At 34.7% G+C, this 14,872-nt stretch overlaps 1 protein-coding gene across 1 annotated transcript; it reads left to right on the forward strand.

Annotated features, from left to right (window-relative positions):
* Positions 1–237: 237 nt before the first annotated feature.
* Positions 238–13,632, forward strand: LOC132552362 (uncharacterized). Its single transcript, XM_060216527.1, has 8 exons — positions 238–1,224; positions 5,031–5,253; positions 8,440–8,820; positions 9,414–9,929; positions 10,437–10,796; positions 11,135–11,321; positions 12,414–12,753; positions 13,408–13,632. Exons 1-8 carry the CDS (start codon positions 238–240, stop codon positions 13,630–13,632), a joined length of 3,219 nt encoding a protein of 1,072 aa, XP_060072510.1.
* Positions 13,633–14,872: the final 1,240 nt, after the last annotated feature.

A 14,872-nucleotide genomic window follows, 5' to 3' on the forward strand; every position in this document is an offset into this window, starting at 1 on the left:
TCACTTCATATGCATCTGGTATAAATCCCTTTCAATGTTTACTTTGTAAATACATAAATCCATATATACCAAATGAAACCATAAGTGTTTTATTATGAAGTTCTATCATTGTGATTTGCACTAATAATTTTATTCTTTAGAAAAGGCTCTGATCATCTTTTGCATGAAATTCATTTTTTTTTTTACAGATTTAGAAACATCAAAGCTGTGTATATTGCTGATTCACACAACACAAAAATGGCATTGAAACTAAAAGGAATTCCCACAATTTTTGGGGAAACTTTTGAGAAAAATGTCACCTTCTGCGTGGACACATCGGGAAGTATGTTTAAAGGCCTGGATGTGGTCAAAGAACATTTGGTGGAAACTCTGTTAAAACATGCTCAGAAGAGTCAGCCAACATCATTTAATATAATAGAGTTTAATTCAGAAGTGACACAGTGGGCAGATAAGATGGTAAAATGTAGTGCTGAAACTGTTGAAGTAGCTGCAGAATGGGTGAAAAGACTAAGTGCAAAAACTGGGACCAATACCATGGATGCATTGCTGACTGCACTCGAGGATCATGGTTGTGAGGCAGTCTACCTTGTTACAGATGGCCTGCCAGATCAACATCCTGTGGACATCCTTGATCAGGTGACAAATGCTGTGCGAGGCCGTCCAATTCACTGTATCTATCTTTGTTCAGAAGATGCCATGGACACATCTGCAATTGAATTTCTTGAAGATCTATCTGTCGAGTCCTATGGATCTTTCCATATTATCACTTTGACCCAACATGGCTGTGTAGAACGTATCACTCCAATCTACAGGGCAGATCATGCTCACGAGCGAATTATAAGAACATTAAATGGAACGTTACATAACCATGCAAAACAATGCAGTGTAGCCACGACTCTAAAAGTGGATCCTGAAGAATCCCTCGCACTTACACCACGGGTTTCCTTTTTCAACCAGTACCCGGGGTATCCCGGTTATCCTGGTAACCCCTATGTTCATCCTGCATGGGGCAGTTGGTTCATGCAACCATACCGTTATTACTTTCCTAATGGATGGAGTCGGTATCGCCCTGCACGAGGATGGCTTAAATCACAAGAAACAATGTTGGATCACATCGAGAATTCTGGTGTATCTCCAGCTGCTGGAGCCCTTTTGATTGGCAAGCGAGTTCTGGCACGTCGAATTGACGATGGATATTTCTATCTCGGCACCATCAAAAGCCAGGTATGTATTCTGAAACTTTTTAATAAGTAAATGCAGGGGTAGATTAGTTTGAAGCTATTTATGTGTGCACTTGTCATACTGCCGATTTGTCGTTTGTCATGCTGCTGATTTGTCGTTTGTCATGCTGCCGATTTGTCGTTTGTCATGCTGCCGGTTTGTTGTATGAAGGGGATCAAGTTTAGCCAACACATAAAGTCTGATGTAATTAATAGGCGATGGACTTATTTTTTGGACATGGTCTACCACTTAGTGTTATCCTTTCTATGGGAACAGTTGACTGCCACAGTTTTTGGATGGACTTATTAAGACATGGCTAGGGCTTTGGGATGAAGCAAAAATGGCTCATCTCAAACCAGTGGGAAAAAGCCCTAGCCATGTCTTAATAAGTTCATCCAATGAATTTGGAAGGAAATTTTCAACTTGGCTTCAATACAAAATAATTTCAGTTGGGACTGCAGCCCATTATTACAAAAAAAAAGAAACTTATATGAAAGCCCTGCAGTACTTTCTCCAGTTCTCTAAAAGCCTATTTATTATGTTTTCATACTTCCGTTGCTTACCAAAATGCCAACATATTTGTCCAAAAGGTGATAATTAACTCTACCTTATTTACCAAATCATGTGTACCCCAAGTGTTTGTTAAAACACTGCCTTATTAAACAAAATCATGTGTACCCCAAGTGTTTGTTAAAACACTGCCTTATTAAACAAAATCATGTGTACCCCAAGTGTTTGTTAAAACACTGCCTTATTAAACAAAATCATGTGTACCCCAAGTGTTTGTTAAAACACTGCCTTATTAAACAAAATCATGTGTACCCCAAGTGTTTGTTAAAACACTGCCTTATTAAACAAAATCATGTGTACCCCAAGTGTTTGTTAAAACACTGCCTTATTAAACAAAATCATGTGTACCCCAAGTGTTTGTTAAAACACTGCCTTATTAAACAAAATCATGTGTACCCCAAGTGTTTGTTAAAACACTGCCTTATTAAACAAAATCATGTGTACCCCAAGTGTTTGTTAAAACACTGCCTTATTAAACAAAATCATGTGTACCCCAAGTGTTTGTTAAAACACTGCCTTATTAAACAAAATCATGTGTACCCCAAGTGTTTGTTAAAACACTGCCTTATTAAACAAAATCATGTGTACCCCAAGTGTTTGTTAAAACACTGCCTTATTAAACAAAATCATGTGTACCCCAAGTGTTTGTTAAAACACTGCCTTATTAAACAAAATCATGTGTACCCCAAGTGTTTGTTAAAACACTGCCTTATTAAACAAAATCATGTGTACCCCAAGTGTTTGTTAAAACACTGCCTTATTAAACAAAATCATGTGTACCCCAAGTGTTTGTTAAAACACTGCCTTATTAAACAAAATCATGTGTACCCCAAGTGTTTGTTAAAACACTGCCTTATTAAACAAAATCATGTGTACCCCAAGTGTTTGTTAAAACACTGCCTTATTAAACAAAATCATGTGTACCCCAAGTGTTTGTTAAAACACTGCCTTATTAAACAAAATCATGTGTACCCCAAGTGTTTGTTAAAACACTGCCTTATTAAACAAAATCATGTGTACCCCAAGTGTTTGTTAAAACACTGCCTTATTAAACAAAATCATGTGTTCCCAGAGTGTTTGTTAAAACACTGCCTTATTAAACAAAATCATGTGTACCCCAAGTGTTTGTTAAAACACTGCCTTATTAAACAAAATCATGTGTACCCCAAGTGTTTGTTAAAACACTGCCTTATTAAACAAAATCATGTGTACCCCAAGTGTTTGTTAAAACACTGCCTTATTAAACAAAATCATGTGTACCCCAAGTGTTTGTTAAAACACTGCCTTATTAAACAAAATCATGTGTACCCCAAGTGTTTGTTAAAACACTGCCTTATTAAACAAAATCTGTACCCCAAGTGTTTGTTAAAACACTGCCTTATTAAACAAAATCATGTGTACCCCAAGTGTTTGTTAAAACACTGCCTTATTAAACAAAATCATGTGTACCCCAAGTGTTTGTTAAAACACTGCCTTATTAAACAAAATCATGTGTACCCCAAGTGTTTGTTAAAACACTGCCTTATTAAACAAAATCATGTGTACCCCAAGTGTTTGTTTAAACACTACCTTATTTACCAAATCATGTGTACCCCAAGTGTTTGTTAAAACACTACCTTATTTACCAAATCATGTGTGCCCCAAGTGTTTGTTAAAACACTGCCTTATTAAACAAAATCATGTGTACCCAGAGTGTTTGTTTAAACACTGCCTTATTTACCAAATCATGTGTACCCCAAGTGTTTGTTAAAACACTGCCTTATTAAACAAAATCATGTGTACCCAGAGTGTTTGTGAAACACTGCCTTATTAAACAAAATCATGTGTACCCCAAGTGTTTGTAAAGACACTGCCTCATTTAACTAAATCATGTGTCCCCCAAGTGTTTGTTTAAAACTCAAGTTTTTTTTTAATATTTCTCAAAATCATGTTATTACCTAGTGTCAGTTAAGATAGATTGACTAAAATACTTCCCTATCTGACAAAATTATTCAAATGTCTATCTGTTACTTAACACAGGTTTAAAATACAATACCTCTCTGATGTCAGTTAAAACAGGTTCAATGAACAACTGCTTTATCTGAACAAATAATGTGGGCCTTATGTTAATGTCAGTGTATCGGGGTATATATCCATATTTAAACAACAAGAGTCTGCTCCCTATTTACGGAAATATGATTGATGCTTCGTGTGTAAATTATCAATATTTATGAATAATCAATAAAAGTCAGCATGATCATAAGAGAAACCATGGCAACATATAAACAATGTAACAATATAAATTACCTACCTATAATTAATGAAATTGTACAATTCTCAGGTTACCATGGCAATAGTGATACAGGTATTGCTGTCCATTAATGGTATAACAAGTTATCACATGTGTGTCATTAAATCATTACTAAAGTATTGGATGAAAATTGCTCCAGAAAGAATCAACCAAGTGAAGAAGATTACATTACAATATACTAATAATTATTTATTGATAGTTTTTTTCTCTGTAAACTAATACAACAAGGCCTTAATACATGTACATCCACTTCTACAAACATATCACAAAAAATAGGGTAGATCAATTTAAGTATCTTTTTATTTTCATGCCCATCATTTTATTGAGGGATGGGGGACATATAGTGTTGCCTTTGTCTGTCCATTCTGTTGCGTTTCAAACCAATGTCATTATTTGAGAACTACTAAACAGATCTGGTTCATGTTGTCTAATGGTATTGCTGCCACTGGTTTTTGACTGAATTGTTGGATGCACACATTAGGCAAACAGAAACATTTGTTTTTAGTATTTTTAATTCCAGAAAGTACCTGTGTACATTTCATAAGTGAGCACATTATGCTGGTTTTTACGGTATTAATATCAAGCTCTACACCTTATCATATTAAGTTGGTCATAGGTCAAGGTTAATGGGTCAAAGGTCACATTTCATGACTTACGAAAATTCAGCAGACAATGATGCTGAAATACATTGGGCATTTGAATGACCATCATTAAAAATATCATATCAACTTTGGTTTTGACAACAACATAAAGGGTCATTCAGTTGAAACATCATGTCATTTGATTTTAATTTTGTATCAATTTTCATCAATAAAACTGCTCAGTTTGTGAGTTTCCATTTATTCTCTTTGCATCTGTATATTTTGAAATAAAATAAAAATAGAATTGCTTTTTGAATCTATTTCATTTTGATATGAATATGAATTGTTGAACTATCGCTTTATTTCAGATTTTATCCGATAAATTCTTGGTCGCTTTTGGTCCATGTAAACACGGAAAATATAAGGAAACAACATATCAGGACACATTTGTTTACGATCTGGTGGACTACGAAGACGCCAAGCGCCATACTATCATCACCTCAGACAAAGTGCTGGCCCCATGGGAACCCCAAGGGGAGAGGTTCGGGCCTGGTGTTGTCATAGAGGGACACGAGAAAAGGGGTTCTGAGGGTATGTAAATTCTTATTAGCCAATATGATTAGTTTATATCTAAAACATTTCCAGTGAAATGTTATTTGATATGTTTTTGATACATATTGTGTATATATGTTAAATGCTTATTCCATTGCTGTTTTTATTTGTTATCTATTTAGAATTTTTTGCCAAATTTAGCGGGAAGTTGTGTAAATATTTTCAGGGATAGACTGTGTAATTTGTATCAGAATCAGAAAAAAAATGTGTTTTTAGAAATTGTTTTCTGAAAACATTGTAATTTTTATCCATTCCTATACATGCATAATTTGATTACACAATAATATACACGTATATGCAAGATATATACCTGTATGTGTGTATGTAAAAAGTTTTAGAATATTTGTTTCACATCAAATTGCAAATTCAAATGGACAAGAAGTGTATATATATCTTTATATGTATTCAAAATTTTAGAAGTTATTTTTGCATTTATAAAATAATGAATTTATTCCCCCACGACACAAGTAAAGCTAAGTGCATGTCATTAATGTTATGGGAGAATTTTTGGGTTTCGGAAAAGGCGCATATATGATTATCCTATGTAATATAGTACATGTTGAGGATTTCAGTGAGAATTTTGTCAAAACACAGGGAAATATCCCTAAATCTCGCCCCAAGTGATCATCCCTTAGAGTGATGCACCAATTTTTTTTTTCTATTTTATAAAAAAAAAAAAAAAAATGAAATGAATAATAAGTAAAAAGTTAAAGAAAAGAACGAAGCTGTTTGTAAGATGATAATGAAAGCTATGATAGACCTGTTTGATGTAAGATCACTTCTGGATTCAATAAATCTAAAATGAAACACCCCAAGATTTTTATTACACTGATAATATGAATGTAAATACATGTGTACCCTGTACATTATATCTTGAGAGTTTTGTTGTCCCAGCTTTCTTCTCGGTAACCTTCAGATTGGAGTGCGTGAATATTTTTCTGATTTCTTCAGCAATGATTCCTTACAATGTTTCAGTTATAAGAATTTATGCTAATTATAACTATTCTTTCTGAGAAACTTCTGCTATGAACATGTCACATTAATTTCATTTGATATTTAAGAAATACATATATATATATACATTAGACTTTCACAGAGAAAGTATTTTTAAGAAATTAAATTGAACATACATTGTATGCCAAATATATATTGAAAAGATTGTACAAAAAACACAAGTGAATGACACCTTTTGATGTAAATTTAGAGTTAGATACAGCAGAGCCACAGATTTAATCAAACAGCATCATACAGCTGTTTCATCCTTTAAGGACTCATCTTGATTTCTATGGGGTTTTTATGTTAAATTTTTTTCCCTTTTTTTCTTTTTTTTTGTTTGTTAAAGTATTTATTCATAAATCACATATTTTCAATATGACATTGATACAAAACTCTATTTCTCTCTCTTGTCTACTAGAGATAGGTTTGAATAATGTATTATACTTAGCAATATTGATTCAATTGATTTTTTTAACTGTGTACAACACTCATGTTTTCTGTATCCATGGGCCCAGACTGGATGTTTGTCAGTGTCAATATAACCTTGTATGTATAAAGACAGAACACGATCGCTCATACAAACCTGCTTGGGACCAAACAGATCCATTTCAGTCTTCTTTTACCTGTTTCCCTTACACTTGAACCAACAGTGGTCACGTACATATATAACCACTGTTCTGTATTTTAAATCACTTTCTAAACGACCAAAGTATTGCTACCTTGCTAGTTTAAATGTCATATTGGCAGGAACTTTAAACATTTATTCAATACCACAATTTGTTCTTAGTCAGTGATTCTTTCAAATTTATTATTTACTTTCCTGATTGAATAGAACAGTTCATACAAATGATCTGGAGTTGGTCTAAATTTAATGTTTAAAAATACTGAGGGTGAAAATGTATCTATGAGAAACCCAGGTATAGAGTTACATTTTTTTTCTTTCAAAATGTAATCCTGTTTTATTTTAATTATTTTTTGATGATTTTAGACAGATTAAAGCAGTTAAAAGATCTAGAGACTACGAGAAACAGCTCTTCATATTAGTTTTTATAAATTAGTCAGGTTCCTGCCAAGAATCTTAACAAAGAGCTAGTTTTTCAAGAGATTGATTTGGCCTGGTAAAGGTCTTTGTGTAATGCAATTTTAAAAACGGGTACAAAAGTGTTATTGGTATTAAACACGATATTTCCCAATAACTGGAGAGGTAGAATAGTTTCTTTATTTCAAACCCAAGATGAATAAAGCATTGATATGATATTCTAAACCAATTATTTTTTCATGATTTCAATCTCCCAGATTAATCTGCCACAATATTTTTAAGTGAGTCTTCCAGTCTTGGATTAGGGTGTTATTTCACTGCCCCAGCTAGGATTCAAACCCAGTGTAGCGTTGTGTTGTGAAGCATGGTAAAATGAACTGGAATCAAAATGATGATGTGAATCATGTATCTTTTCACAGTTATGGTAAAGTGAACCTCCTTATGGTAAAATGAAGCAGCCCTTATAATTTGTTTTCAATTAGTTTTTCTTAGCATCAAGTTTTTTTTGTATCAACAATTTTGTTCCTTCATATTTGATATACAAAAAAATATCAAAAGGGGTGATCTGAAAATGATTTGGTGAAAAAAACTTCAACAGTAAGATAAGTATATAGGTGAAAAATTTATCTTAAAAAAGAAAATAGAGATATAATTCATTTTACCATAATGGTAAAGTGAAGCTCCTTAACAAACCCTAAATGTTCTGATCTCTGACATAATATTGGTTGTTTATGTGTTTTAAAGAATGATTCACGATAAATTCAAATGGGTGTAAAAAGTGAATTAAGGTAGTAAGAAAGTAATGGTATGTTTCACTTAACCATGGCCATGGTAAGGCCCGTTGTCCCATCATCTGTTTCTCATTCCTATTTATTTTGTTGTTGTTTATTTTAACATGTATTGGGGAGCATATTAATTAAATCAACTGATAAATAATTAAATGAAAAATATTTGAAAAAATATATCAAGTGGCGTCATTTTACTATGTCGGCCAGATGGGATGGAGGGGTCATTCCACCATAATAGTACTACACACTACTGAGAGTTTACATACTCCCTCTTAGGAAAGAAATTGTTCTCAAGTTTAAAGGGACTATTTATTTATTTATTTATTTATTTATTTATTAAAGGTCCTGATGACCTACAGATTACTGTCACATTCTCTAATGGACGAACAGAGCGAGTTGCTGCAGACACTGCACTTTGGGTCCCAGAGGAGGTATACGAACGTCTAGTACTGGAACTGAAAATGCCACGAGAAGCAAGAGAAACCCTTCAGACTCACCCTCACTACCCACTGGAGAACCTCCCAGGCTATCCCACCTCTGGCCCCCAAGCTGAGCCTCGTGTATTTGAGCAGCCCCACCCAGTGACCTTTGATGTAGACAGTACTATTGGGAGTCTGTCTTGGCAGTACCCTTACACTCCGGGGTACCCTGTACAACTCAAACAGCCACAGACCTCCATCAAATCTGCTGTTAGTAGCAATGACATGAACAAACTTGTACCAGGTAAGTGCATAGGGTTATATGTGTATATCCAGTAATAAGCCCATGTCTGATAATAAGCCCACTTGTTCACATTACAAAAAAAAAATCCTATTTAGTGTTATGCAATAAGCCACCTCCACTAAAAAAGTCACGGTTGTTGTTTGTTGACTCTCTGGGCTTATTGTCAAATAAGCACAATATATGGGATAACCATACAGTACTTCTGATATTGATGATATTTCGTCTGATACAGTCAAAAGTGTTGAATACACTGAAATAATTTTAAAACTATTTTGCGGTGTATTTTCTAACTAAATACAATTTCCCAAATCACCTTTTAGTAAATTATATTCAGCATGAATCATCTTAAAACATCTGATTTTGCAAACATTTTGAAAGTAGTTTCTTGTCCCATTTTGATATTCATCGTTAAGTAAGTGTACTTGTGTCTCAGAAAAATTACCTTTGGAAATTTTAACTTTAGGGATTTGAAAATTTCAGCTTGAATATTTTTAGCTTCTTCTAAAATAAGTTAAATCCTGAATTTGCTTGGTTCCAGGGGCTCTTGTTAGGTAAATATTGGTAATATGATAACTTTGATGTTTTCTTTGTAGGTACAGACATGACTCAGGGACAACTTGATGAAAAAATCACCTCACAACTGATGGAGCATAAGTTAATCATAAATACAAAACAGAGTGACAGACAAAATGAGGAAAAAGCTGCCCGAGAGGAGAAATCATTAGATATAGAGAAGGAAGAACAAAAGAATGAAAAACAGTTGATGGAAGAAAGTGAAAAAGCTTTGATCAAGGCACAGCAGAAGGAAAGAACAGAGGAAGATCTGGCAGCAAGAATTCAAGAACTGGAACAACAGCTGGAGTTAGAACGACAGAAAGAACAAAACAGACAAACAGAGAAAGATTTAGAGTTAAGACAACAAATGGAGGCTGATCAGTTAGAGTGGGAACGACAGATGGAAAGAGAACGTTTACTGAGGAAGCGAGAGAAGCAAGAAGAAAATATTCTTCGAAAGTCAGTCACTTTTAAGGATGATGTGCAGTTGGAAGATCTCGACAAGTCAGCTGAGGAACAAGCCAAAGAGGAAAAGATGGAAGAAGTCAAATGTGGTAAGGGTCCTTCTTGGTGTGTCAGCAGAACTGTTACATATAGCATACACATTTCTCGAGAGTATACAAATCCAAGTGTTGTAACAATTTAAGTAATATTTGATATGCATGACCTCATATCATATCAACATTGGCATAATTGATACATATGTAGGTTTAGTTTTAATTGCTTGCAAAGCAATTACCAGGTAGAAGATTGTATACAGCTGAAATTTCCTTTGTGTAAACACATGAAGAAAACTACCCACAAATATTTGATCAAAATCACATCAGAATCTGTTTATCATGTATCTGTCAAAGAAAAAAAATTTTTCCTTTGATATGATTTTTTTTACTTCATGGAAAAAAGTTGAAGCATGTGTGTTGACCTTTTTGTGACTTTCTTAAATTCATTTATAATTTCCTTTTTGTTAAAATATCATTATCAACACTAGAGTCAGGAATGGATTTTGGAGATGTAACAGAGTAAGCCAGCTTTTGAATTATCATGTTAAATTCTACTTCCAGAAACTCCTCCTCTGCCCAGGGAATGCTTTGATTACAAATTCTTTGCTGGTGAAGACAACAGATTTGCTGAATCTCTTCCACGGCGTCGAAGGGAATCTCCCCCAAGAAGGTCTCATTCCCCTCGCCAAAGATCCAAGTCCCCACCAAGAAGAAACCGATCTCCTGCCAGGGATTTTAATGTAATCTACCGCCGCCCAGGGTCAGCCAAAAGGAGCCAGAACAAGGCCCCTTGGATAAAATACTGGGGTAGTGACTGTGCCCCTGAAATGATTGGTCCTAACAGACCAGGTCCATTTAGGGAAACAGCCCTTCAAGCTCCCTTAGAGGCCAAAGATCACAGCAGAATGCCACCCTATAGTGGTAAGTGTCATTAAGGATTATAATTACAGATAATTTTCAAATAAACCCATACCTGGTTATATGCCCAGTCCTCTCCAATGCCTTTCAATAGAATATCCCCCTCCCCCATTTCTTTTGTTTCCTGTATTAAGCCCACCCCTGGCTTTAGATGTAATTATAACATACTTGTAAATTCCCCTGGCTTTTTTTCCAGAGTAAATATAATCAGAACAGAGTTTATAAGTTTAATTTCTATTCATTTATTTACTAGAAATGTCCTGAGTAACAAGTTGTCGTCCTTGTTATACTTACTTGATTTTATAATGTCTTACACTCAATAAAAATGGTGTTCTTTACAGTTGAGTGGGCAAATTCAGCATTCAAGTATGTTGACCCGTACGCAAAACACTGTCATGCATCTAATGTGGAGATGTTAATGAAACCCAAGTACCAGAATGCTATGTTCCCACCTCATCGCCCTTCACAGCCCCAAGTCACACGCAGCATGTCAGCAGACGCCAAGGAGGCAGCAAGGAGGGAGTTCAGGTTGGTTATTATACCTAGCATTTAGGAAACAGGGGAGGGTGTATAATTATTGCCTTATCAATGCATGTGTGTGTTGGTGGTGTGTGTGTGCGTGCGTGTGCGTGTGCGTGTGCGTGCATGTGTGTGTGGTGGTGGTGGTGATGAGGGTGTGTGTGCATGTGTGTTGTGGTGGTGTTGGTGGTGGTGGTGGTGGTGCGTGTGTGTGTGGTTGTGGTGTGTGTGTTGGTGTGTGTGGGTGTGTGTGTGCATGCATCCAAAACTAATGCGTCTGAGAGATCTCCAGTTTCTCTCAAAAATTTGCTTTATATTTAGATTATAACATCACAATGTTAAGTTCTATACTAATATTTATGTGGTCATTTGACAAGGTTTAACTTGGGATCAAAGGTCACACTACGAAATAATGACCTTGCATACATTGATATCCCATGAACATTCCTAACTGATTCAGTTCATATCAACACCTCAGTATCATAACTCAAGTTCTACACATGATCAGATTTTGTGGTCATTGGTCAGCATCAAAGGGTTAAAGGTCACACTTGACTACGATATAAAGAACTCATATATATTGATATCTCATGAACATTTCTAACTGATTCTGTTCATATCAACACCTCAGTATCATAATATCAAGTTCTAAACATAATTAGATTTTGGTGGTCATTGGTCAGCATCAAAGGGTCAAAGGTCACACTTGACCACTTTTGAAATAAAAGATCAGAAGAATGGAAATGGATAAAAGTGATGTTGAAGTGGATATTGTTACAGTGTCAGTGATTTTCAGGACTCAAATATTTGAGTCCTGGACTAAAATTGTGAGGACTCACTATATCTCTTATTAATGAGACTCATCAAAATTTTTTAAATGGTGTTCTGGACTCACTTGCAAAAATTCTTCAAAAGTTACTTGTTGTCAAATGTATGATCTTTTCAATCTTTGATATTAATTTTACACAGTGATTTTTAAGTATTTAAAAATTAGTCTAATTCAAAGTTTGGAATTGTACAAAGTTGGTTGGCCCCAAGGGATAGAAGTAATGAATTGATTTTTAAACAGACTATGAGTTATACAATGTTATATAATTACAGGAGGAAGAAAGTTGTCCAGCGACAGGTTGACTGGAATCAGCGACTCTACCAACAGGATCGGATGAAGGAGCTGATGCAGGATAACCATCGGGAACGTATTATGGCTCAACTGGAACACGACCGACAACGGCTAATTAATGAGGAAAGGATGGTTCACCAGTCAAGAGAAGCCAAAAAACAAATTAGTGCTGAGCTTAGGTCAAAACGTGAGGAAGTCAAAAAACAACAAGAAGAACTCCGAATTAAACGAATTGCAGCAATGAGAGAAAGAAGGGAGAAGAGAGAAATAGAACATGTAAAGAAGGAAGAGGAAACAGTAGCTCTAGCAGAGCAGAGACAGGTATAGTTTAAATAACAGAAATTCTTCAGATATATTCTTGTGATAACTGAATTATGATTAGATTCTCTCAGAATATTGCACCCTCGATAATCCAGGGGTTACGATCACTTCATCCTGGAAACTCAAGGGGTTACAGCCACTTCACTCTCTGTACCCCTGGAACATTTAATGGCAAAGTTGATGGCACTATAGAAGTAATTTGATTGGTTCCAGAAGAAAAAACCTGGCCAATCACAAGCTGATTCACTCCTTTTGAAGATTACAAAGGAGTGAACTACAAAGCCATTACATTGTACTGTTATGCGACCTCGAGATTTGTTTGATGTATAACAAAGGATAAAACAAGTATGTTTGTCTTGTCCACAAGGTGTTGCACATGAAAACTTCAATTTTGCCACAAAATATTCCAGGGGTACAGAAAGCAAACATAATTGTAACCCTTCGAGAATCGACGATGGGAATATTGAAGAACCAGGGGTTGTGGTTTGACAATGAATATACATTTTTTTCTATTGTTTCTATTTCAATACTTTCAAATGTTTTGTTTTCTGAGAATGTTCATCAAAAATATTTTGTAATACATACATGATAATTTATATACAAGTTCTCATTGCATGGTATAAACAGTGGTCATGTGATTTTTTTTTCTTACAGCAAGCTCGAATTCAAAACTCCCAAAAACGCTGGGACCAACATCAACAACGCCTTGAATCGGAGCAAGTTCAATTCAGGCAGCATGCATCACAAGTCCTAAATGCTAAGGTGAACAGGATTGAACATTTCCGGAGTCTAGAGGAAGAAGGACAGCGAAGAAAGGATTTGCGCATAGCTGTCTCAGACCAGCACCTAGCAAATTATCGTTCACAGGTTTTGCCATGAGGCTCCGTTCATATCTGTTCATAACTGTTTTTATTTAGAACTTTTTATACCTTTGCAAATGTAGTAAGTTTTCTTTTAGCAAAATAATGAATAAATTAATCTACTGCTTGCTCAATTGTCAACTTAAGGAATTCTTCATGAAAAACGACTTAGATGGGTGATGGTGACATTTAGGAGATATTTCTGTTCAGAACTTTTTTCTTTAAACATTGTTAATACCCATCTCTGTTTTAATTTGCTAGTCAATATTTCATTCCATGTATGTATGAGTCAGTTTCATTTGGAGTTTATGTACTAGTGTGTTGTAAAAATTAGTTGTATGTTCGTGTCATAGAAGTGTATGTCAATTAATGACAAACTATATGTATTATATTAGTTCTAAAACCAGTGCTTTATACTGTTAGCCAGAATTTGGTTTCATTGAAACATATTCCAGCATATGCTTTCCTCTTTGATTAAATTTTGACTGGTGGTCTTAGAGGTTGCAGAAATTTAGCACTTATAGAAACTAATATGTATTTAAAGAAATATATTTTTCATCTGTAACTCAACACATTCTAAGTTTGAATTTAAGTTTTATTAAAAAAAAATTGTGAAATGGGCTAGGTATTGAACATCTAGCTTATCTTTAAGTGAAAAGTAAATCTTCGCATTCAGACATCTAAAAAATTTGATTTGGTCATGAATGTCAATATTGTAGATAATTACATGCCTCAAAATAGCATCCCGTCAATTACATTTCTCAATAAAACTGTTTGTAAAAAACCATCTGAGACTGAATACTCTATTAAGCTTTGTGAAGATCATAATGTCATTCAAGTTTGACTATATGTCACAAAAACAACATTTTATTTGAAAAGGATGTTTTTCTTTGATAGAGTGATTGAAAATTGTATTTCTGAGCTTTTAAAATGTATGTTTGCTTTGTCAAGCAAAAGATCAAATGACTGAATCTTGACAACAGTTTTCTAGTTGGCAAGTGGAAGAAAATGTAAAGTCAGCTGTTGAATTGTCGTGATGCATGGTTTTGCACACATGTTTTGAGTATGTAACTTATTTGTCACTTTTGAAATAAGGAATGTAAAGTTTGTTTTGAAGTCTAATACCGGTAAAGACTGATTTTTTTATGAGATTCATGCTGAGCTCAATTTCGCATCAGTGTTGGTAAACATTTTCGTGAGCCCATGAGATCATCTAAACATAAAAAAAACAGAATCATCTAAATATAGATTATTTGAAA

The sequence above is a fragment of the Ylistrum balloti genome, unplaced genomic scaffold (genome assembly GCF_031769215.1).
Source record: "Ylistrum balloti isolate Yb309-2 unplaced genomic scaffold, AGI_CSIRO_Ybal_v1 Utg369630, whole genome shotgun sequence".
NCBI classification, from domain to species: domain Eukaryota; kingdom Metazoa; phylum Mollusca; class Bivalvia; order Pectinida; family Pectinidae; genus Ylistrum; species Ylistrum balloti.

Bases quoted from the DNA above. Each gene is read 5' to 3' on its own strand.
- LOC132552362 (XM_060216527.1), top strand. From the start codon at position 238: ATGGCATTGAAACTAAAAGGAATTCCCACAATTTTTGGGGAAACTTTT. The intron at 1,225-5,030 runs GTATGTATTCTG...GCTTTATTTCAG, and splicing joins TCGGCACCATCAAAAGCCAG to ATTTTATCCGATAAATTCTT. The intron at 10,797-11,134 runs GTAAGTGTCATT...TGTTCTTTACAG, and splicing joins CAGAATGCCACCCTATAGTG to TTGAGTGGGCAAATTCAGCA.